Source organism: Panulirus ornatus, chromosome 39, assembly GCF_036320965.1.
Source record: "Panulirus ornatus isolate Po-2019 chromosome 39, ASM3632096v1, whole genome shotgun sequence".
Taxonomy (NCBI): domain Eukaryota; kingdom Metazoa; phylum Arthropoda; class Malacostraca; order Decapoda; family Palinuridae; genus Panulirus; species Panulirus ornatus.
In genome coordinates this window covers 11,546,610-11,572,500 of record NC_092262.1, presented here as the reverse complement: position 1 = coordinate 11,572,500, position 25,891 = coordinate 11,546,610, and the positions used below count along the sequence as shown (strand labels likewise).

At 40.5% G+C, this 25,891-nt stretch overlaps 1 protein-coding gene across 2 annotated transcripts; it reads right to left on the bottom strand.

Moving 5' to 3' along the window:
- eIF3m (eukaryotic translation initiation factor 3 subunit m) lies at window positions 1-25,840 on the bottom strand. 2 transcript variants are annotated; one of them, XM_071685080.1, is made up of 8 exons: window positions 25,759-25,840; window positions 24,158-24,340; window positions 23,883-23,980; window positions 22,267-22,491; window positions 21,822-21,969; window positions 17,107-17,224; window positions 16,719-16,862; window positions 1-927 (listed from the first exon to the last, which is right to left on the bottom strand). In XM_071685080.1, the coding sequence occupies exons 1-8, from the start codon at window positions 25,798-25,800 to the stop codon at window positions 728-730; spliced, it is 1,158 nt and encodes a 385-aa protein (XP_071541181.1). In that variant the 5' UTR covers window positions 25,801-25,840; the 3' UTR covers window positions 1-727. The 2 variants fall into 2 exon arrangements, with proteins under 2 accessions (XP_071541181.1, XP_071541182.1); XM_071685081.1 differs by having other exon boundaries at window positions 25,316-25,819.
- Window positions 25,841-25,891: the final 51 nt, after the last annotated feature.

Here is a 25,891-nt window from a genome sequence, read left to right as displayed (position 1 = left end):
TATCAGTGAACTATGCTTGTGATTTTAACATTTGTGCTGATATCAGCCTCAACACACAATTCGAGTATGACGCAGAGTATGATGTCAATGAGTTGGAGCTTCAAATGCTTGAATCATTCACTTTCATTTTCAAGCCTTTGTAAATAATCATGGAAATGGTCATTTAGGGAAAATTCTGCGAGCATCAACCAGGACTGAATGTACAAAAAGGCATACAATGACTTAGGTTCATAAACACTCATTTTTCTTTATTTTTTTTACACAATTGCTTCTCCCAACTTAGCAAGGTAGTGTCAGAAACAGACGAGCATCAGCCTCATTTGCTGGCATCCCATTCACTGATTCAATAATTACCATAAAAATTGCATCCATGTACTTACATGTGAATGGAGCAAATATTTCCTAACAGTCACAGAACAAAAGGAGTGTTTACATATTTTCAGTAGAATTCTTTTCTTTTTCATTTTCTTTTCCTCTCTTTATGGATATAAAATATTCATATCAAAATGTATGAGGTGCCTGCTTGTGGGTTGGGGGCTCTATTTCATGTGGATGCGAGCAAACAAAAGTATTTCTTCGTCTGTTCCTGCCACTACCTCACTAAACAACACGGATGTGAAAAAAATATGCAATTTTATATTTTCAAAATTTAACGAGTTATCTGTGGACAAGACACCTGACAGTCAAGATTGTAATATATAAACGGTAAATATAAAAGTTCAAAATGTTACTTGGTACCGCCAATAGGGGCACTGACAATTGCTTGCATGGACTCCTTAACAAGACCAAGATTCGTCCTCCAGCTGGTGAGGGTGTCATGTAACGCCTGCCACTGGCTGCGACCAAATGTGCGGTGGACTCTTGATGAAACATAAACCTTGCGTTGACTTTGGTCCATACGAGCACTTACTAATTTAGTCTTCAGAGCTGCAATAATCAAATATCAACCAGTTAACATTTACAATTAAAGGCTCTATCTCAAATAAAACGGAGGAAATGTATACAGTAACAAAAAGGTTGACAACTACCCACATATATTAATCATGGACTTGTCAACAAACCTCAAATCTAAAATATTTCTAATCTACATATTAAAAGAGTATTACTATCTGCTGCTGACCAATGAAATGGAGACTTCATAATCTGATGAATAGACAGCTCTAGATTACACGTTCTATAATATGCAACCAAAGTTACACTAATTAGAGTAATTAGCCAGATTTTTAGATTTTGTCCACAAATCATTCTTCAGCATAATAAATAGCATCTATTCTGACATTTTCAGGAAATTGCATGGTTAAAAACCCGCTTAATATTACGAAATGCATTTTTATGATTGAAAATACGTAATCACCATAAAAATAACATAATTTAAATTTTTCATGATGATGACAATCCTCACCTGGTCCCCTTCTCTGTTCCTTCTTTTGAAAGAAATGGCCCAACCCACCCCCATACACATGTATATACATACGTCCACACGCGCAAATATACATACCTACACAGCTTTCCATGGTTTACCCCAGACGCTTCACATGCCTTGATTCAATCCACTGACAGCACGTCAACCCCGGTATACCACATCGCTCCAATTCACTCTATTCCTTGCCCTCCTTTCACCCTCCTGCATGTTCAGGCCCCGATCACACAAAATCTTTTTGACTCCATCTTTCCACCTCCAATTTGGTCTCCCTCTTCTCCTCGTTCCCTCCACCGCCGACACATATATCCTCTTGGTCAATCTTTCCTCCCTCATTCTCTCCATGTGCCCAAACCACTTCAAAACACCCTCTTCTGCTCTCTCAACCACGCTCTTTTTATTTCCACACATCTCTCTTACCCTTACCATTACTTACTCGATCAAACCACCTCACACCACATATTGTCCTCAAACATCTCATTTCCAGCACATCCATCCTCCTGCGCACAACTCTATCCATAGCCCACGCCTTGCAACCATACAACATTGTTGGAACCACTATTCCTTCAAACATACCCATTTTTGCTTTCCGAGATAATGTTCTCGACTTTCACACATTCTTCAAGGCTCCCAGAATTTTCGCCCCTTCCCCCACCCTATGATCCACTTCCGCTTCCATGGTTCCATCCGCTGCCAGATCCACTCCCAGATATCTAACACACTTTACTTCCTCCAGTTTTTCTCCATTCAAACTTACCTCCCAATTGACTTGACCCTCAACCCTACTGTATCTAATAACCTTGCTCTTATTCACATTTACTCTTAACTTTCTTCTTTCACACACTTTACCAAACTCAGTCACCAGCTTCTGCAGTTTCTCACATGAATCAGCCACCAGCGCTGTATCATCAGCGAACAACAACTGACTCACTTCCCAAGGGCTCTCATCCCCAATAGACTTCATACTTGCCCCTCTTTCCAAAACTCTTGCATTCACCTCCCTAACAACCCCATCCATAAACAAATTAAACAACCATGGAGACATCACACACCCCTGCCGCAAACCTATATTCACTGAGAACCAATCACTTTCCTCTCTTCCTACACGTACACATGCCTTACATCCTCGATAAAAACTTTTCACTGCTTCTAACAACTTGCCTCCCACACCATATATTCTTAATACCTTCCACAGAGCATCTCTATCACCTCTATCATATGCCTTCTCCAGATCCATAAATGCTACATACAAATCCATTTGCTTTTCTAAGTATTTCTCACATACATTCTTCAAAGCAAACACTTGATCCACACATCCTCTACCACTTCTGAAACCACACTGCTGTTCCCCAATCTGCTGCTCTGTACATGCCTTCACCCTCTCAATCAATACCCTCCCATATAATTTACCAGGAATACTCAACAAACTTATACCTCTGTAATTATATATATATATATATATATATATATATATATATATATATATATATAGATTGGTATACATGGGGTGTTCAGTGTTGTAAATGGAAATGGTGAAGAGCTTGTAGATTTATGTGCTGAAAAAGGACTGGTGATTGGGAATACCTGGTTTAAAAAGTGAGATATACATAAGTATACATATGTAAGTAGGAGAGATGGCCAGAGAGTGTTATTGGATTACGTGTTAATTGACAGGCGTGCGAAAGAGAGACTTTTGGATGTTAATGTGCTGAGAGGTGCAACTGGAGGGATGTCTGATCATTATCTTGTGGAGGCTAAGGTGAAGATTTGTATGGGTTTTCAGAAAAGAAGAGTGAATGTTGGGGTGAAGAGGGTGGTGAGAGTAAGTGAGCTTGGGAAGGAGACTTGTGAGAGGAAGTACCAGGAGAGACTGAGTACAGAATGGAAAAAGGTGAGAACAATGGAAGTAAGGGGAGTGGGGGAGGAATGGTATGTATTTAGGGAATCAGCAATGGATTGCGCAAAAGATGCTTGTGGCATGAGAAGAGTGGGAGGTGGGTTGATTAGAATGGGTAGTGAGTGGTGGGATGAAGAAGTAAGATTATTAGTGAAAGAGAAGAGAGAGGCATTTGGACGATTTTTGCAGGGAAAAAATGCAATTGAGTGGGAGATGTATAAAAGAAAGAGACAGGAGGTCAAGAGAAAGGTGCAAGAGGTGAAAAAGAGGGAAATGAGAGTTGGGGTGAGAGAGTATCATTAAATTTTTTGGAGAATAAAAAGATGTTCTAGGAGGTAAATAAGGTGCGTAAGACAAGGAAGCAAATGGGAACTTCAGTGAAGGGCGCAAATGGGGAGGTGGTAACAAGTAGTAGTGATGTGAGAAGGAGATGGAGTGAGTATTTTGAAGGTTTGTTGAATGTGTTTGATGATAGAGTGGCAGATATAGGGTGTTTTGGTTGAGGTGGTATGCAAAGTGAGAGGGTTAGGGAAAATGATTTGGTAAACAGAGAAGAGGTAGTAAAAGCTTTGCGGAAGATGAAAGCCGGCAAGGCAGCAGGTTTGGATGGTATTGCAGTGGAATTTATTAAAAAAGGGGGTGACTGTATTATTGACTGGTTGGTAAGGTTATTTAATGTATGTATGATTCATGGTGAGGTGCCTGAGGATTGGCAGAATGCGTGCATAGTGCCATTGTACAAAGGCAAAGGGGATAAGAGTGAGTGCTCAAATTACAGAGGTATAAGTTTGTTGAGTATTCCTGGTAAATTATATGGGAGGGTATTGATTGAGAGGGTGAAGGCATGTACAGAGCATCAGATTGGGGAAGAGCAGTGTGGTTTCAGAAGTGGTAGAGGATGTGTGGATCAGGTGTTTGCTTTGAAGAATGTATGTGAGAAATACTTAGAAAAGCAAATGGATTTGTATGTAGCATTTATGGATCTGGAGAAGGCATATGATAGAGTTGATAGAGATGCTCTGTGGAAGGTACTAAGAATATATGGTGTGGGAGGCAAGTTCTTAGAAGCAGTGAAAAGTTTTTATCGAGGATGTAAGGCATGTGTACGTGTAGGAAGAGAGGAAAGTGATTGGTTCTCAGTGAATGTAGGTTTGCGGCAGGGGTGTGTGATGTCTCCATGGTTGTTTAATTTGTTTATGGATGGGGTTGTTAGGGAGGTGAATGCAAGAGTTTTGGAAAGAGGGGCAAGTATGAAGTCTGTTGGGGATGAGAGAGCTTGGGAAGTGAGTCAGTTGTTGTTCGCTGATGATACAGCGCTGGTGGCTGATTCATGTGAGAAACTGCAGAAGCTGGTGACTGAGTTTGGTAAAGTGTGTGAAAAAAGAAAGTTAAGAGTAAATGTGAATAAGAGCAAGGTTATTAGGTACAGTAGGGTTGAGGATCAAGTCAATTGGGAGGTGAGTTTGAATGGAGAAAAACTGGAGGAAGTAAAGTGTTTTAGATATCTGGGAGTGGATCTGGCAGCGGATGGAACCATGGAAGCGGAAGTGGATCATAGGGTGGGGGAGGGGGCGAAAATTCTGGGAGCCTTGAAGAATGTGTGGAAGTCCAGAACATTATCTCGGAAAGCAAAAATGGGTATGTTTGAAGGAATAGTGGTTCCAACAATGTTGTATGGTTGCGAGGCGTAGGCTATGGATAGAGTTGTGCGCAGGAGGATGGATGTGCTGGAAATGAGATGTTTGAGGACAATGTGTGGTGTGAGGTGGTTTGATCGAGTAAGTAACGTAAGGGTAAGAGAAATGTGTGGAAATAAAAAGAGCGTGGTTGAGAGAGCAGAAGAGTGTGTTTTGAAATGGTTTGGGCACATGGAGAGAATGAGTGAGGAAAGATTGACCAAGAGGATATATGTGTCGGCGGTGGAGGGAACGAGGAGAAGTGGGAGACTAAATTGGAGGTGGAAAGATGGAGTGAAAAAGATTTTGTGTGATCGGGGCCTGAGACATGCAGGAGGGTGAAAGGGGGGGCACGGAACTACGAGTGAATTTGGGGATCGATGTGTGGGTATAACGGGGTTTGACGTGCTTCAGTGGGTTGAATAGGGCATGTGAAAGGGTTCTGGTGGTCAGACCCATGGACGGTGTTAGGTATGTGTTATTTGCGTGTGTGGATCGCTACGGTGTAATATACATGTGTTAAGTGAGTATTATATAATATGTGCTATATACGTTAGAATGTGTAGTGTGAATGGATTGGATGGTTCTTTAGAGAGGTCGAATGCAAGAGGAGGTTGCGACTAAGAGGGGCAACGTATGCTAGATTGTTGTGATGAGAGAGTTTGGGGAAGTGAGTCAGTGTAGTTCCTGATGATACAGCTGCTGGTGGCTGATATACTCGTGAGAAAACTCGAAGAAAGCTGGTGATGAGTCTTGGTAAAAGTATGTGTGAAAGAAGAGAGAATAGTTAAAAGTAACTGTGAATAAGAGGAAGGTATATAGATAGTTATATATGATATATTATTTCTGCGGTGTCGCGTCAATCCCGGTGTGGCCGACGGTAGCGGCAAGGAAACAGACGAAAGAAATGGCCCCCCAACCCCCCCCCATACACATGCATTTACTACCACGCCCAACGCACACTCAAATTTAGCATCCTACACAGCTTTCCATGGTTTCCCCCAGACGCTCAATGCCCTGATTCAATCCACTGACAACACGTCACACCGTGAGAATACCACATCGATCGCCACAATTCACTCAATTCCTGCCCTCCTTTCGCACACTCCTGCTTGTTCAGGCCCGGGAGCACACAAAATCTTAGAGAGTCCTCCATCTTTCGCACCTGCCAATATGTCTTCCACCTTTGTCCTCGTTGCTCCACCTCCGACATTATATCCTCGTTTGTCAATGTTTTCCGATTGCTCTCAATGTGCCCAAAACCTATTTCAGAAACAAGCACCTCCTCTATCTGCTCTCCAACTATCACGCTCATTTTTATTTCCACACCAATCTATCTTACACCCTTACGGTCTACTTACTCGATCAAAACCAATCCTACCACCAACTATAGATTGTCCTCAAACATCTTCCTTTCCAGCAAATCCATCCTCCCTCGGCACACAATCTATCCATAGACACGCCTCGCAACCATGTACAATAATTATATATATATATTTAGATATTTATGTACATCTATGTATATACCTGTATTTCATTATGTTAACATGATAATATCTTAAACACTAAGAACATCCCTTTTTTCTCATACTAGGCCTTGGAAGGTGATGTCCAAAAAAAAAAGCTGCTGCAGAGGGTAATATCGTCCAAATTTTGTTTTTATTATAGTGACATTATATCCTCGAGAGAACCAAACACACTCAAAGGATGCTCTGCATTTTGAATTTCTGAACAATCTTAATCTGTGTGTAGTAAGCCAGAAGGTAAGTTTTTTGTATGATTCAAGCCTTGAGTGTTTCATTGCTTATCCCGTGACATGATTGCATGTGAAAATGACATACAGATTTCAATAAGAGGATGTTAAATGACACAATATTCAATGAATGATGGTGCCCGGAATGACTTGGCCTGTGAGAAATGACATACAGATTTTAATAAAGCGAGGATGAAATGACACATTCTCAGTGAACTTGTGCTTGTGATTTTTAGACATTCCTGTGCTGCATATCTAGTAGCTCAACACACTTATTCGAGCGCATGAGATTGAGTATGATGTCAATGAGAGTTGTGCAAAGACTTCAAATGATGCTTGAATCATTCACTTCTTTTCATAAAGCCTTAGTAAATAATCATGGAACTGGTCATTTAGGGTAGTGATATTCTATAGCCTCGAGCGATCACTCCCATGACTGAATGTGTGTACAAAAAGGCATTCACTGCCTTACGCGCTTGCCATAAAACACTAATTTTTCTTTATTTTTGTCTTGCACAATTGCTTCTCCCGCAACTCATTACATGTGGTAGTTTTCTCTGATTTAGAGTGTCAAGAAAAACAGCCACGCAGCATCAGCAGGCCGTCTGTTTTCGCTGGCATCCCTTCAGGATTCAATAATTAATTAACATAAATATAGGCATCCATGTACTTTCATTGTATGGAGGCACATATTGCTGATAAGTCACTGAACAAAAGGGGGTTTTACATATTGTTCTGGTAGAATTCTTTTCCTTTTTACATTTGCTTTTCCTCTCTTTATGTATATAAATATTCATTTGAAGAATGTATGAGGTGCCTGCTGTGTGGGTTGGGGGCGCTATTTCATGTGGATATTGCGAGCAAACAAAAAGTTTACTTTCTTCGTCTGTTCCTGCCACTTGTCGCCTGACTAAACACACGGATGTGAAAAAAATAATATGCAGATTTTATTATTTTCAAAATGTAGAACGAGTATTATCTAGTGGAGACAAATGTACAGGTGCGCAGTCAAGATTTTTAATATATAACCGTGTATATATAAAAGTTCAAAATGTTTACTTTGTACCGCCAATAAGGGGCACTGACAATTGCTGTGAATGGACTCATTAACGATGACTCAAGTAGAGTGTCAGCGTCCAGCTGGTGAGCGTGTCATGTTAACGGGCTGCCACTGGCTGGAGACATTTGGAAGCGGTGGGAATATTGATGATGACATTAATGGCAACTGAGAACATCCCACCCCCTCAACTATTACTAGGCTCCACTGCGAACGTAGTGTGGTGGTGAACTTCTCTCCTGAGCGATCGGTTGCTTATAAGCGACGAAAGAAGAGTACCTGAACAAGTGGAGCGTGACTCCCTATTTCTTCTCATACCTTCGGGCAGCGCTGCAGGATCCGACTACGCCGAAGAAGGCGGGGCATTTTTCCTCGGACTTTGCTTTTTCATCCCTCCAGCGAAGCGGCAACGAACTGGTCGGGACTCTACTTCCTCGTACCCTTGCGCTTGACTATTGGTCCATACGGAAAAAAAGGGGGGAAGCACTTACTAATTTGAGTCTTGTCAGAGCTGCAATAATCTGACATTGATCAACCAGCGTAACATTTACATTAAAGGCTCTATCTCAAACTAAAACGGTGAGGATAGTTTATACTCAGTAACAAAAAAGGTTGACAACTCGCCACATATATCTAAATCACTGAACTTGTCAACCAGACTCAATCTAAAATATTCTATCTACATTTTTAAAAGAGATATTTGTCTATCTGCTGCTGACCATGAAATGGGAGCTTTCATAATCTGATGAATAGTCAGCTCTAGATTCCACGTTCCTATAATATGCAGAACCAAGTTACTAAACATTAGAGTAATTGGCCAGATTTTTAGGATTTTGTCCACAAATCATTCTTCAGCATAATAAATAGATCTATTCTGACATTTTCAGGGGAAAATTGCTATGGTTAGAAACCCGTTTTAATATTACGAAATGCATTAGAATGATTGAAAAATGTGCGTAATCTTATCCATGTCTAAAATAACATAATTTAAATTTTTCATGATGATCGAGGCAGATCCTGTCACCTAGGTCCCTTCTCTGTTCCTTCTTGTGAAAGTAAATGGCACAAAACCACAACCCCACATACACATGTATATACATAGTCCACAACGCGGCATAATATTACATACATACTCAGCTTTCCGTGGTATATACCCAGTCGTTCACATGCTTGACTTCAATCCACTGACAGCACGTCAACCCCCTGGTATACCACATTCGCTCGAATTCACTCTATTCCTTGCCTCCTAGTTCACCTCCTCTGCATGTTCAGGCCCCGATCACCAAAAGCTTTTTGACTCATACCTTTCACCTCCTAATTTGTTCCTCTTCTCGTTCGTTCCCTCCACCGCATCGGACCACATATATCCTCTTGGTCAATCTTTCCTCCCTCATTCTCTCCATGTGCCAAACCACTAGACAAAACACCGCTGCCTTCTGCTACTCTCAACCCCTCTTTTTATTTCCCCCACATCTGTGCCTCATTGCCCCTTAGCTATTAAACTTACCTCGATGTCAAACCACCGCACATCACACTATTGTCCTCAAACAAATCTCATTTCCGCACATCCACTCCTCCTTCGCGCACCAACTTATCTCTCCATTGCCCTCGCCTTGCAATACCCACATACAACATTTTTTGGAACCACTATTCTTTCAAAACATACCCATTTTTGCTTTCCGACCGATTGAATCGTTCTCGACTTTCAAACATTCTTCAAGGCTCCCAGAATTTTCGCCCTTCCCCACCCTATTGATGCCGCACGGTCCGCTTCCTGGTTCCATCCGCTGCCAGGATATCCAGCTCCAAGTAATCACTAACAGACACTTTTATCATTCCTCAGTTTTTCTCCATCAACTTTCCTCCCAATTGACTGGTGCCGAACTACTGTATCTAATAACCGTGCTCTATTCACATGGTTCTGCTTGAACTTTCTCTTTGACACCACAACTTTACCATAACTCTCAGTCACCAGTTCTGGCAGTTTCTCACATGAGAATCGCAGCACTGAGCTGCTGTATCACATCACGCGAACAAACAACTGACTCCTGTCTTCCCAAGGGTCTCTAAACCATATGGATCGCTTAAGACCCTTCTCAACTCTCTCCTTCATTCTTCCTCCTTGAGGCCATAACCTTCCTACTTTTGAAGTGCATCCCCAATAGACTTCATACATTGTCTTTCCAAAGACTCTTGCATTACCCTCCTAACAAACCCCATCCATAAACAAATAGTAAACAACCATGGCAGACAGTCAACACCCCTGCACCGCAAACTCTTATATTCACTGAGTACCAATTACTTTCCTCTCTTCCTGTAATCCCGTAAGTACACATGCCTGCTCATCGCTCTTCCATTGAGTTAAAAACTTTTCACTGCTTCTCTAAAACTTGGCCTCCCACCTCCTATATTCTTAATACCTGTCCATCAGAGCATCTCCTCATCACCTTATCATATGTCCTTTTCCCAGATCCATAAATGCTACATAACAATCAAAACAATAAATTTTTACCATTTGTGTGCTAAGTATTTCTTCACATACGCGTTCGTTCAAAGCAATCACACTTGATCCACAATCCTCTACCACTGCTGAAACCACACTGCTTTCCGTTCCCCAATCCTGCTGCTCTGTACATTGCATTCACCCTCTCAATCAATACACCTCCCATATAATTACAGGAATAATCAACAAACTCTATACCTCTGTAATTATATTATATATATTATATTATATAATATATATTATATATATATATATATTTAGACTTGGCTATAACATGGGGTGTTCAGTGTTGTAAATGGAAATGGTGTGAGAGCTTAGTTAGCATTTATGTGCTGAAAAGGACTGGTGATTGGGAAATACCTGGTTTTTAAAAAGCTGAGGATATAACATAAGTATACATATGTAAGTAGGAGAGATGGCCAGAGAGTGTTATTGGAATACGTGTTAATTGACAGGCGTGCGAAAGAGTGACTTTTGGATGTTAATGTACTGAGAGGTGCAACTGGAGGGATGTCTGATCATTATCTTGTGGAGGCTAAGGTGAAGATTTGTATGGGTTTTCAGAAAAGAAGAGTGAATGTTGGGGTGAAGAGGGTGGTGAGAGTAAGTGAGCTTGGGAAGGAGACCTGTGTGAGGAAGTACCAGGAGAGACTGAGTACAGAATGGAAAAAGGTGAGAACAATGGAAGTAAGGGGAGTGGGGGAGGAATGGGATGTATTTAGGGAATCAGTGATGGATTGCGCAAAAGATGCTTGTGGCATGAGAAGAGTGGGAGGTGGGTTGATTAGAAAGGGTAGTGAGTGGTGGGATGAAGAAGTAAGAGTATTAGTGAAAGAGAAGAGAGAGGCATTTGGACGATTTTTGCAGGGAAAAAATGCAATTGAGCGGGAGATGTATAAAAGAAAGACAGGAGGTCAAGAGAAAGGTGCAAGAGGTGAAAAAAAAGGGCTAATGAGAGTTGGGGTGAGAGAGTATCATTAAATTTTAGGGAGAATAAAAAGATGTTCTGGAAGGAGGTAAATAAAGTGCGTAAGACAAGGGAGCAAATGGGAACTTCAGTGAAGGGCGCAAATGGGAAGGTGATAAGTAGTGGTGATGTGAGAAGGAGATGGAGTGAGTATTTCGAAGGTTTGTTGAATGTGTTTGATGATAGAGTGGCAGATATAGGGTGTTTTGGTCGAGGTGGTGTGCAAAGTGAGAGGGTTAGGGAAAATGATTTGGTAAACAGAGAAGAGGTAGTGAAAGCTTTGCGGAAGATGAAAGCCGGCAAGGCAGCAGGTTTGGATGGTATTGCAGTGGAATTTATTAAAAAAGGGGGTGACTGTATTGTTGACTGGTTGGTAAGCTTATTTAATGTATGTATGACTCATGGTGAGGTGCCTGAGGATTGGCGGAATGCGTGCATAGTGCCATTGTACAAAGGCAAAGGGATAAGAGTGAGTACTCAAATTACAGAGGTATAAGTTTGTTGAGTATTCCTGGTAAATTATATGGGAGGGTATTGATTGAGAGGGTGAAGGCATGTACAGAGCATCAGATTGGGGAAGAGCAGTGTGGTTTCAGAAGTGGTAGAGGATGTGTGGATCAGGTGTTTGCTTTGAAGAATGTATGTGAGAAATATTTAGAAAAGCAAATGGATTTGTATGTAGCATTTATGGATCTGGAGAAGGCATATGATAGAGTTGATAGAGATGCTCTGTGGAAGGTATTAAGAATATATGGTGTGGGAGGAAAGTTGTTAGAAGCAGTGAAAAGTTTTTATCGAGGATGTAAGGCATGTGTACGTGTAGGAAGAGAGGAAAGTGATTGGTTCTCAGTGAATGTAGGTTTGCGGCAGGGGTGTGTGATGTCTCCATGGTTGTTTAATTTGTTTATGGATGGGGTTGTTAGGGAGGTAAATGCAAGAGTTTTGGAAAGAGGGGCAAGTATGAAGTCTGTTGGGGATGAGAGAGCTTGGGAAGTGAGTCAGTTGTTGTTCGCTGATGATACAGCACTGGTGGCTGATTCATGTGAGAAACTACAGAAGCTGGTGACTGAGTTTGGTAAAGTGTGTGGAAGAAGAAAGTTAAGAGTAAATGTGAATAAGAGCAAGGTTATTAGGTACAGAAGGGTTGAGGGTCAAGTCAATTGGGAGGTGAGTTTGAATGGAGAAAAACTGGAGGAAGTGAAGTGTTTTAGATATCTGGGAGTGGATCTGGTAGCGGATGGAACCATGGAAGCGGAAGTGGATCATAGGGTGGGGGAAGGGGCGAAAATTCTGGGGGCCTTGAAGAATGTGTGGAAGTCAAGAACATTATCTCGGAAAGCAAAAATGGCTATGTTTGAAGGAATAGTGGTTCCAACAATGTTGTATGGTTGCGAGGCGTGGGCTATGGATAGAGTTGTGCGCAGAAGGATGGATGTGCTGGAAATGAGATGTTTGAGGACAATGTGTGGTGTGAGGTGGTTTGATCGAGTGAGTAACATAAGGGTAAGAGAGATGTGTGGAAATAAAAAGAGCGTGGTTGAGAGAGCAGAAGAGGGTGTTTTGAAGTGGTTTGGGCACATGGAGAGAATGAGTGAGGAAAGATTGACCAAGAGGATATATGTGTCGGAGGTGGAGGGAACGAGGAGAAGAGGGAGACCAAATTGGAGGTGGAAAGATGGAGTGAAAAAGATTTTGTGTGATTGGGGCCTGAACATGCAGGAGGGTGAAAGGAGGGCAAGGAATAGAGTGAATTGGAGCGATGTGGTATACCGGGGTTGACGTGCTGTCAGTGGATTGAATCAAGGCATGTGAAGCGTCTGGGGTAAACCATGGAAAGCTGTGTAGGTATGTATATTTGCGTGTGTGGACGTATGTATATACATGTGTTGGGGGGGGGGGGGTGGGGCCATTTCTTTCGTCTGTTTCCTTGCGCTACCTCGCAAACGCGGGAGACAGCGACAAAGTATAATAAAATATATAAATAAATATATATATATAAATATATATATATATATATATATATATATATATATATATATATATATATATATATATATATATATATTGCTTTGTCACTGCCTCCCGTGTTAGCGAGGTAGCGCAAGGAAACAGACGAAAGAATGGCACAACCCGCCCACATACACATGTATATACATACACATCCACACACGCACATATACACACCTATACATCTCAACGTATACATATATATATACACACCCACAGAGATATACATATATACACATGTACAAAATTCATACTGTCTGCTTTTATTCATTCCCATCGCCACCCCGCCACACATGAAATAACAACCCCCTCCCCCCGCATGTGCGCGAGGTAGCGCTAGGAAAGGACAACAAAGGCCATATTCGTTCACACTCAGTCTCTAGTTGTCATGTAATAATGCACCAAAACCACAGCTCCCTTTCCACATCCAGGTCCCACAGAACTTTCTATGGTTTACCCCAGACGCTTCACATGCCCTGGTTCAATCCATCGACTGTATGTCGGCCCTGGTATACCACAACGTTCCAATTCACTCTATTCCTTGCACGCCTTTCACCCTCCTGCATGTTCAGGCCCCCATCACTCAAAATCTTTTCACGCCATCTTTCCACCTCCAATTTGGTCTCCCACTTCTCCGCGTTCCCTCCAGCTCTGACACACATATTCCCTTGGTCAATCTTTCCTCACTCATTTTCTCCATGTGACCAAAACATTTCAAAACACCCTCTTCTGCTTTCTCAACCATGTTCTTTTTATTACCACACATCTCTCTTACACTTACATTACTTACTCGATCAAACCACCTCACACCACATATTGTCCTCAAACATCTCATTTCCAGCACATCCACCCTCCTGCACACAACTCTATCCATAGCCCATGCCTCGCAACCATACAACATTGTTGGAACCACTATTCCTTCAAACATACCCATTTTTGCTTTCCAAGATAATGTTCTCGACTTCCACACATTCTTCAATGCTCCCAGAACTTTCACCCCCTTCCCCACCGTATGATTCACTTCCGCTTCCATGGTTCCATTCGCTGCCAAATCCACTCCCAGATATCTAAAACACTTTACTTCCTCCAGTTTTTCTCCATTCAAACTTACCTCCAAGTTGACTTGACCCTCAACCCTACTGTACCTAATAACCTTGCTCTTTTTCACATTTACTCTCAGCTTTCTTCTTTCACACACTTTACCAAACTCAGTCACCAGCTTCTGCAGTTTCTCACGTGAATCAGCCACCAGCGCTGTATCATCAGCAAACAACAACTGATTCACTTCCCAAGCTCTTTCATCCACAACAGACTTCATACTTGCCCCTCTTTCCAAAACTCTTGCATTCACCTCCCTAACAACCCCATCCATAAACAAATTAATCAACAATGGAGACATCACACACCCCTGCTGCAAACCTACATTCACTGAGAACCAATCACTTTCCTCTCTTCCTACACGTACACATGCCTTGCATCCTCGATAAAAACTTTTCACTGCTTCTAACAACTTTCCTCCCACACCATATATTCTTAATGCCTTCCACAGAGCACCTCTATCAACTCTATCATATGCCTTCTCCAGATCCATAAATGCTACATACAAATCCATTTGCTTTTCTAAGTATTTCTCACATACATTCTTCAAAGCAAACACCTGATCCACACATCCTCTACCACTTCTGAAACCACACTGCTCTTCCCCAATCTGATGCTCTGTACATGCCTTCACCCTCTCAATCAATACCCTCCCATATAATTTACCAGGAATACTCAACAAACTTATACCTCTGTAATTTGAGCACTCACTCTTATCCCTTTGCCTTTGTACAATGGCACTATGCACGCATTCCGCCAATCCTCAGGCACCTCACCATGAATCATACATACATTAAATAACCTTACCAACCAGTCAACAATACAGTCACCCCCTTTTTTTTTATAAATTCCACTGCAATACCATCCAAACCTGCTGCCTTGCCGGCTTTCATCTTCCACAAAGCTTTTACTACCTCTTCTCTGTTTACCAAATCATTTTCCCTAACCCTCTCACTTTGCACACCACCTCGACCAAAACACCCTATATCTGCCACTCTATCATCAAACACATTCAACAAACCTTCAAAATACTCACTCCATCTCCTTCTCACATCACTACTACTTGTTACCACCTCCCCATTTGCCCCCTTCACTGAAGTTCCCATTTGCTCCCTTGTCTTACGCACTTTATTTACCTCCTTCCAAAACATCTTTTTATTCTCCCTAAAATTTAATGATACTCTCTCACCCCAACTCTCATTTGCCCTCTTTTTCACCTCTTGCACCTTTCTCTTGACCTCCTGCCTCTTTTTTTTATATGCCTCTCTCTTCTCTTTCACTAATGCTCCTACTTCATCCCACCACTCACTACCCTTTCTAATCTGCCCACCTCCCATGCTTCTCATGCCACAATCATCTTTTGCGCAAACCATCACTGCTTCCCTAAATACATCCCATTCCTCCCCCACTCCCCTTACATCCTTTGTTCTCACCTTTTTCCATTCTGTACTCAGTCTCTCCTGATACTTCCTCACACAAGTCTTCTTCCCAAGCTCACTTACTCTCACCACTCTTTTCACCCCAACATTCTCTCTTCTTTTTCTGAAAACCTCTACAAATCTTCACCTTCGCCTACACAAGATAATGATCAGACATCTCTCCAGTTGCACCTCTCAGCACATTAACATCCAAACATACATATCTGAGCAAAATCCAAGGATAGCGTGCATTTTTTCGTGATTTTTTCAATATCACCGATTTTCTTGAAAATTTCAGAATATATGCTAAAAACTATGCTGAATAAGAATCTGTGGTCAAAAGCTAAAAATTAAATTCAATAGTCGAGTAATTAGCACATGATTAATAAAATTAATTAAAACTTTTAATAACACGTTTAATGTTACGAAATGCAGTTTTTTATTGAAAATAAGTAATCACCATGAAGAATAACATCTTTACACAGATTTTTATCAAAATCGGAAGAACTTGAAAATCAGCAAAATGCAAGGCTATAGCCTTGCATTTTTCGTGATTTTTTCAATATCACCGATTTTCATGAAAATTTCAGAATATATGCATATTCACCATAAAGAATATCATCTATACACAGATTTTCGTGAAAATCAGAAGATCCTGAATATATGAGCAAAATATATTTCCGGAATCTTAGACTTTCTTAAAAATTTCTGAATATGAGATATAGGGTATGCAGAACAAGAATCTGTGGTCAATGTCTAAAAATTGGACTTGTTAGTCAAATAATTAGCACACGAATATTAATATAGTTAATTCAAGTGTTAACACGCTTCATATTAGGAAATGCAGTCTTTTGCTTCAAAATACAATCTTCTACCATAATTCCTATCCTATTTCCATACATTTCATTCAAAAATACTCTACCTTCAATTATGAAGCCTTCTACTTCCTCTGGTGCTAGCTGAAGTTCTTGCATGATGAGCTCAAAAGACATTTCAGACTGATTCTCAGCCATCTGCATAAAGGTCAACAATCTCATCTTCCTTACATTGGCCTCATGATCCAGACCTTGGTGCAGAGTCACGGATATAAATACAAGCAGTTCTTCAAACATCAAATGATCATTCATTTCCCTCTTCAAAGAACTCTTCTAGCTATCACCTATTTCACTAAATTCTTTTTTTTCTTAATCTCATGACTAGTAAAATTCACAATGTGGTATAGTGAATGCAGGAAAAACAAAAAATCATCAATAAAAGCACATAAATAAATACTATTTGGACTTTCTTTTCTAAGCACCACCTTTACATACCAACTGAAGAGATGAATTCTTTGTGGTTATTGTAGAAGTGAATATAACCTGGCAACTTCTCCGATACGAATATAGTCAGCAAGTCATGGATAAGTTCTCCTTCCAAGAATTTTACGGGCTGAGAAATGAAAATAAAAGCTATTTAAAAAGGAGGAGAAGAAACAGTAGGATGTCTATATGCAGAAGAGAGAATTACATTTCTGTTTAATACCTTCATTCCCATTCACAAAGAGTAAACTAAGAGCATTCAACATAAGACATTCAGGGACTTTAATTTCTGCAATAACAGGGTTCCCAAACCCAGCATCACAGACTGGCAAAGGTAGGAACACCTGTTATAAGGGCGGCAGTTTATTTTCTCCAAAAAAAAAAAAAAAAAGGTTAGGCAGGGATTGAAAAATTACAGTCCAGAAAAACTGGGTACAACTACTCTTATCTTAGAGCAACATGAGTGTTCCCACCGCCAAATAAACTGATATCAGACGGCATAATTAAGATTTAACATAATTCAGCAGTGCAACAGAAAAGAAACTACAGACTGGGATGCCTCAACATACATGCAAATGAGCATTCTAACTCCATTTGTATGCCTGAGTTGATGATCAATTATCTAACATGACTGAGCAAAGGAATGGTATTATATTCAAACCTGACGAAAAGATTATCAAAATGGGCAATTGCAATAAATCTGACTGTAATTAAACATGACAACTGGAAATTACAGTCCATGTGATCTCCATCTTCAAACTTGAAAAGACCCTTTTCTCTTTAAAACAGCATTCCATAAGCATGAGATATATTCCCTGGGAATATATGGGTCAGGGAAATTCCAACTCTCATAATTCCAGTGAGAAGGAACCAGCCTTCACATACCTTTTGCGAATGACCATGTTACTTACCCTTTGCAAACTACTGACCCTCTCACTTCCAGCCACTCAGATCTTACAATTCGCAGATCACAGGTGCCAACTCATGGTGGTCAGAGAAAATACCAAGGAAAGATTTTAAGAAAGGGAAGGGAAAGCAGGCCAAGGTAGAAGCCATCTTTCTCATACCATGCGCTGTGGCTTACAGCCCAAGTTGAGCCAATAAAAAATGCCTCCTAGTCTACGTAATAAGATGAAAGAAAATTATATTAATCCATAAAAAGCTGGTTGAAAGAAGCGACAGCATGCTACAAATCTTAACAGTGCTTAATCCTAGAGAAATTCCATTAGTAAATTTCAAAATCCAGGACTTAAGGTCAGGGTTCTGCAAAAGGGCTGGGGTGGTCTAGTGGTATCAATCAAGGAGGAAGAATGACATCACAGAAGGAGTCTCAGGCACTAAGGTTGTTTGTCCCACTTTGGGTATACCAGCATAACTAAATCACAAAAAAAAGTTTTCACTTGAAATCGTCCTTCAGTTTTACAATTTTGTTGATTATTTATTTATTTATTTTATTATACTTTGTCGCTGTCTCCCGCGTTTGCGAGGTAGCGCAAGGAAACAGACGAAAGAAATGGCCCAACCCCCCCCATACACATGTATATACATACGTCCACACACGCAAATATACATACCTACACAGCTTTCCATGGTTTACCCCAGACGCTTCACATGCCCTGCTTCAATCCACTGACAGCACGTCAACCCCGGTATACCACATCGCTCCAATTCACTCTATTCCTTGCCCTCCTTTCACCCTCCTGCATGTTCAGGCCCCGATCACACAAAATCTTTTCCACTCTATCTTTCCACCTCCAATTTGGTCTCCCTCTTCTCTTTGTTCCCTCCACCTCCGACACATATATCCTCTTGGTCAATCTTTCCTCACTCATCCTCTCCATGTGCCCAAACCACTTCAAAACACCCTCTTCTGCTCTCTCAACCACGCTCTTTTTATTTCCACACATCTCTCTTACCCTTACGTTACTCACTCGATCAAACCACCTCACACCACACATTGTCCTCAAACATCTCATTTCCAGCACATCCATCCTCCTGCGCACAACTCTATCCATAGCCCACGCCTCGCACCCATACAACATTGTTGGAACCACTATTCCTTCAAACATACCCATTTTTGCTTTCCGAGATAATGTTCTCGACTTCCACACATTCTTCAAGGCCCCCAGGATTTTCGCCCCCTCCCCCACCCTATGATCCACTTCCGCTTCCATGGTTCCATCCGCTGCCAAATCCACTCCCAGATATCTAAAACACTTCACTTCCTCCAGTTTTTCTCCATTCAAACTCACCTCCCAATTGACTTGACCCTCAACCCTACTGTACCTAATAACCTTGCTCTTATTCACATTTACTCTTAACTTTCTTCTTCCACACACTTTTCCAAACTCAGTCACCAGCTTCTGCAGTTTCTCACATGAATCAGCCACCAGCGCTGTATCATCAGCGAACAACAACTGACTCACTTCCCAAGCTCTCTCATCCCCAACAGACTTCATACTTGCCCCTCTTTCCAAAACTCTTGCATTTACCTCCCTAACAACCCCATCCATAAACAAATTAAACAACCATGGAGACATCACACACCCCTGCCGCAAACCTACATTCACTGAGAACCAATCACTTTCCTCTCTTCCTACACGTACACATGCCTTACATCCTCGATAAAAACTTTTCACTGCTTCTAACAACTTTCCTCCCACACCATATATTCTTAATACCTTCCACAGAGCATCTCTATCAACTCTATCATATGCCTTCTCCAGATCCATAAATGCTACATACAAATCCATTTGCTTTTCTAAGTATTTCTCACATACATTCTTCAAAGCAAACACCTGATCCACAATTTTGTTGATACATAAAGGAATCTACTACGACACTGCAAACTCTTTGGAGATATGAGGCTTGGAGAGGAAAAGGCCTCTAAAAGAGACAGGGATTTGCAAGAGCCTTTATTCATCACACAACAAACAGCTAAAATACTATCATGAATAAAATCCCACAACCAAGTCTCAGTACATTCTGGGGGGAAAAAGGAGGGGGGTTGGAAAATAAAACTGTGGTGTATGAATAACTTGAAGTGAGTGGGATAATGAAATTAGCCACATGGAAGGCGCCGACTTTCCAAGGGTGGGCCTGTAACACGATAGTGGCTGTGATCACACTAAAAGGTTTGGAATAAAAGCTGGTGTCTCCTCACCCAAATCATGAGGGATGGAAGGGGCCCAACTCAAACAGTCCTAAAAAATATATTTCATGCCCACATAACTGATCACAGTAAAACATGTTTTGAAGTCTAAGAAAGGATTAAGTAGATGCTTATGATAGTAATCTGTATGTTGAACAGGTTTTGAAAGACATACGGCAGCATTAAAAAGAAGTCCCATACCAGTGATTAGCAGACAGTACCTTTTCTGCTAAGTAAAGGTATATATTTATTTCATATTTACTCATTTTATTATACTTTGACGCGTCAGTGAGGTAGCACAAGGAAACAGACGAAAGAATGGCCCAACCCACCCACACACACATGTATATACATAAATGCCCACACACACACACACACACACATATACATACCTATACATTTCAACATACACATACACAGACATATACATATATACACATGGACATATTCATACATGCAGCCTTCATCCATTCTGCTGCCACCCTGCCACACATGAAATGACACTCCCCCTCCCCCTGCACGTGCGCAAGGTAGTGCATAAAGGTAAATGTATAAAGATAAATGGCACAAATGTGACATACAGAATTACAAGTCTCCTAAGCAGAGATGGCAAAGTTGTAGCTTTGACTGATCAATTTACATCTTAACAATGCTTGCTGGGGATGCCAGATGATCCAAAGGAGGCAGTGACTGCCCCGCTGTCTAAAGGTAATGGGCACGAATTACAAAGCCTTCTTGAGGAACTAAAGCAACATCATAAACCTCACCTTAAAGTCAAGTAAGGAGCAAAATCACACATATTTATATCGTCCATATATGCCCCAAACTTGACTTTCAGATTACTAGCTCTATTAATTTTGATTTTGTTGACTTAAAATCACATGCATGCTCTTCCATCCTTAGCTCATTTTTTGGGATTGAACCCAATCCTGCAGCCCTATGTATATCTGGGACTTCACTTTCCAGTCAGAAGCACTGCCAAATTATGAATGAGGCCACAGCTACATGGGTGGTAAGAGCAAGAAACTGGCCTCCCCTTTTGACTTATGGCCATGGCCTTCCACTGATCATTTATGTTAAGTGAGATGGCACTAGCAACTGAATGCCCTTATCGAAGCCATCATTTTAGTGTATACATTACCCCTGCCCAAGCCAGGTGTACTTAATATATTTGCCAGCTTCTCCACAATACAGTAGTCTTCAAAGTTTCTCTAGTTATAGTCGTCTGATCACTGTCTATTTTGTCATAGGAAGTGTATCTAACTTTGACCCTAAAATACTAACTGAAACTAAAACATACAGTACATCCATATTTCTCTCTGATCTATAAATCCATAGAGTCTAACTATCTCTTCATCTCTGTACTTGTGTACACCTGTAGGCATACTCTGCATGGACGAGTACTTAACAAATTACCACGAAAGTAAAAAAAATATTGGACAATTCAAAGCTCTATCACACTTTCCAGCACACATCTAGTATTGTTTAATAATCCAACAGTCCATATGTCTCTTAATGTGCTGTACCCAAGGATGTACCAAGGATATCACTTTGTTTTACCTGTGGATGTACATACCTTTAATGTAAGGAGATGATCCATGATGTAGGTGGTAGGGTCAGCAAGGGAAGCAATGATGCATCGATGAGCATCTTCTCGGGCTTGTGATGCATTTTCTGTTGTATATGTTCCAAGCAATTCAATCATCACTTTACTTGCATCCTCACTGGAATATGGAAATTCAACAACAATCACTTTCTAATAAACAATTCTTTTTCTTTCTTTCATACTGCTGTAAGGTAGTACCAGGAACAGACGAAGGAAAGGCCCATTCACCCACATATCAATCAAGGATTTTCAAGATAAAGTATGAAAAGAAGCTTAGTTCATGAAATCACTCAAGCCAATTCTTAAACTGGTTTCATCAAACTGTTCACATCACTTCTTCAAATCCATGGAAGATTTAATGTTAAAAATGATCAATATTTATAATGGTAAGACATCAACAGTAAAATATAATTACCTTAGTTTGTTGGCAAGAAGAGTCTGATGCAACAAGCGAAGCAGCTGTTGCATCTGCTCGGTGGAGGGTGGTGGTTGCGCTGTGTTTAACATAGAACGCATCTTTTCTGCAGATTGATATACAGCCTGTATCTGTCCAATCTGGCCAGACACTTGAACCATTGTATAAAATACATGGTACCGAACTCCTAGATTCTCTGGCAGAGCATGAAACAACAGATTCAGTCTGTAGAAAATATTAAAAGTGAAAAACATTTTGTAAGGGATACTACAAGTGCTTGGGGTGTTACAAATATGATGGAGTAAAAATACCAATAATGAAATTTGTAAGAAATGTGTGGCATCAAACAAAAGGAAAAGACTTAGGGTGTGTTGTCACAAAATTAGTTAAGATGTTTTGTCATGTGGAAAGGTTAAATAGTGACAGGTTGGTAAAGAAAATATATGAAAGACAGGTAGAAACTACGACAAGAAGCCAACTGGTACCCTCAAGTGGGAAGGTGAAAGAACAGACTGCGGAGAGGATCCAGGAAGGTAGCTACCAAAATGTACCTATGACAAGATAATGCCATGATACTAGTTTCAATGGGTGGTGCTCACTGCACTGCCTGCTTGATGAGGGAAATGGAGGATGCTAGACATTGTGACTGGATAGGGACATCCCTCCCCCAGATGGTAATTTCAAGGGATAGCAATACACAAAAGAGATATAAAGACACAGATGCTACTGGTAGCGATTTACTTTATCAAAATTATATCATAAACCTGTAATTCCATAAATTTCCAGTGGTATTGTTGCATATACTGTAATAAAAATCATGTGATTTTGCAAAAAAAAACCTAAATAAGAGTGCTTTATGAATAAAAAGTAACCTTTAGAATTCTAGAAGGCTTAACATTTTCCTATACTACTTCTATATTCATCCATAAACCATACTTGAAGCCACTGCCATCAAGAATTCCTCATCCCCTGTCTCTGATGAAGCCAAAAAAATGTTTTTAATCCCTGCCATAAGTTTATTTTGTGAGGATGTTGTGAATAAAGTCAATCTAACTTGACTAGCCCAAGTCAAATGTGGAGAAAGTCATGCGCAATTAATAATCAAGAGGTCATTATTTTCGTGTAAGCCTTTGCTTTCTTTACCACACTAGACTTAACTTGAGAATATGCATGGAACAACACATGCAAATGGGAATGGAGATTTAGATAACAAACAGTTACTGTTATTCATGACAGAGAGTTAAGAATGAAAATGAAAAATATTTCAAGAGTGCCGAAAGTCTTGAGTATCATACGTTAGGATACCACGAAATGACTACTGAAAGCAGAGTTGGGACAATTTGTGCATATAGGAGGTACTTTCAATGGAAACCACAGTCTCTGAGGGTAATCAAGTGTGTGACGTCTAGAATTTGAACAGGACTGACTGATTATTCAAAATTATCTGCTGTGTCAACTGCTACAATCATCATCAGTACTGTGACAAGTGATTCCTGCTTATGCAACCAATCTGTACACATGGTAATGGTGTACTGTTATTAATAATCAGAATCTACAATATTCATTACAGTATTAATGAGCAAAAGAACAGCTTTGGCATCAGAAATTCAACTTACACTCTGAGGCACACGTTGCCTAATCGGTTGGACGGTGCCTTGGCCAGCTTCTCGCAAAATGCTAGAATAAGACTCTCAGTTTTTTCCCCAACCGGTACCTGTTGAAAAAAATGCAAACTGAATGGTTACTTACACACAAACAACTGTATCCAAATACTTGATGCTGATACCTTTATAACATCCAAATGACAAGTTATTCATAAGGGCCGCATCATTACAATGACTGGTCATCATGTCCACCAACAAATGTCCAAATTTTTTTTTTAACTACTCACCACAATCAAGACAGAAACAATAGAGTTCAGCAGGGCCTCCACCTCAGCTTCTGTTGCCTCAGATGAAAAAGCTGTGTCGCAAACACCAATGATTTTGTGTAGGTCATCCTCTAAACCCTTAGGGCTCCGTTCCATTGATATCTCAGCACCCACCTCCTTTAGATAGGCCCTAAGCTCTTCCACCTATAATAATACATGCATCTTTGTAATGGAAATCAGGAAAACCTCTAAAGTACTTATTTCCTAGAATATGCAGTAAAACTATTAGTCACCGCAGCATTACACTATTCATATGCAGTACGAAAAAAAAATCTAGTAAATATACCTTTTCACTGGTATAATGAGCCTGAAGTTTCCCATGACCTATTAGACAAATCTCCCCTAAAAATCTCTAGGCATTCTAATACTTGAGAGATACTTTGCCTTCGAGCGGAAAAGGTATGGCTTATGAAAAGGCGCTCAATAGCTAACGCAGACTATTGAAATGAGACAAAGAGGCGAGCTTTTCAATTCAGCATAAAGGGTTGGTGCTTCATTAAGGGTTTCATGCTGTTGCAAAGAACTGTTTGTCCAGGATTCTAATTTAAGACTCCCTCTCTCTCTCTCTTCAGAGTTTATACAATTTCTCAATAAATCAACAAGGCTTATTATGTACATGAAGATACGAGGTTATTAAGTCTAACCACACTGCTACGAGGAAAATGAGCAATTTCCAAAATATTTTATGGAACTTACGTAACACTATAAAACTGAGGGCATAAGGGACGTACTTAAAAACCATCTGAATTTATGATATCTGATCTTTAACCGTCTATTCTCATCGGTAAGAAACAAATTGACTTCAAGAAATAAATAAAAGTAGTGCAATGTTTTGAGAATGGAAGGAAAAGCTAGAATATGCAATTTGCAGCATAACATAAATAATCATTGAGGCTAGTGTAGTACGGGAACACATGCAGGAAAACATGAAGTTAACCTAAACCTGTTCAACATGTATGACAAAAATGTGTCATATTTACGTAAACTTTTCTGAAAATCCTCACCTAAAAGCTGAAATAATAGGGGGTATGTGTTGGGGTGTTTTAATGGCTAGTAACCCCATACTGGAGCTTGTTAAGACCTTGTTCGTACTAAATAAACCAGTATTAATACAATCACCTGATGAAGACCAACTGTGAGGCTGGTTGCTGGTGTACATGGCCACTCACGTATGTTGTCTGCTCACTACCAGTCGTCATGAGCTCATGCGCCGCCAGCCCGCGCATGACTGCACACGCCATATTCCACCAACCCATATTGGAAGTCACGTTCAACAGGTTCGATTATGGTGTTCATGATGTGCATGTTCATCGACCTTCATGTTCATCACTTCAGGTGAATTACAGGCTCTTAAATGACCCCGAATAGGCTTAAGCCTGAGGTGTCTTAAGCCTTATTCTAGAATGTTCGAAAAGTCTGACGGCCGAAAATCTACACCTGTCAGCGTCACCACAAAATCTTATTTTCCCTGACATATACCACGATATTCGGCAATATTTGGCGATCTACAAACACTCTACATCGTAAGCAACGTAGTGAAATGGGTGAAATCATTACCATACCTGTGCATTGACATCTATCTCTAAAAATGTGTAGACGCTCATGTTGAGACCGTGTTGTGTTGTCGGACATGGAAGGCAAGCGGTGAAATAACTCCGCATGAAACAAAATGAATTTATTTTATATTTTTCGATC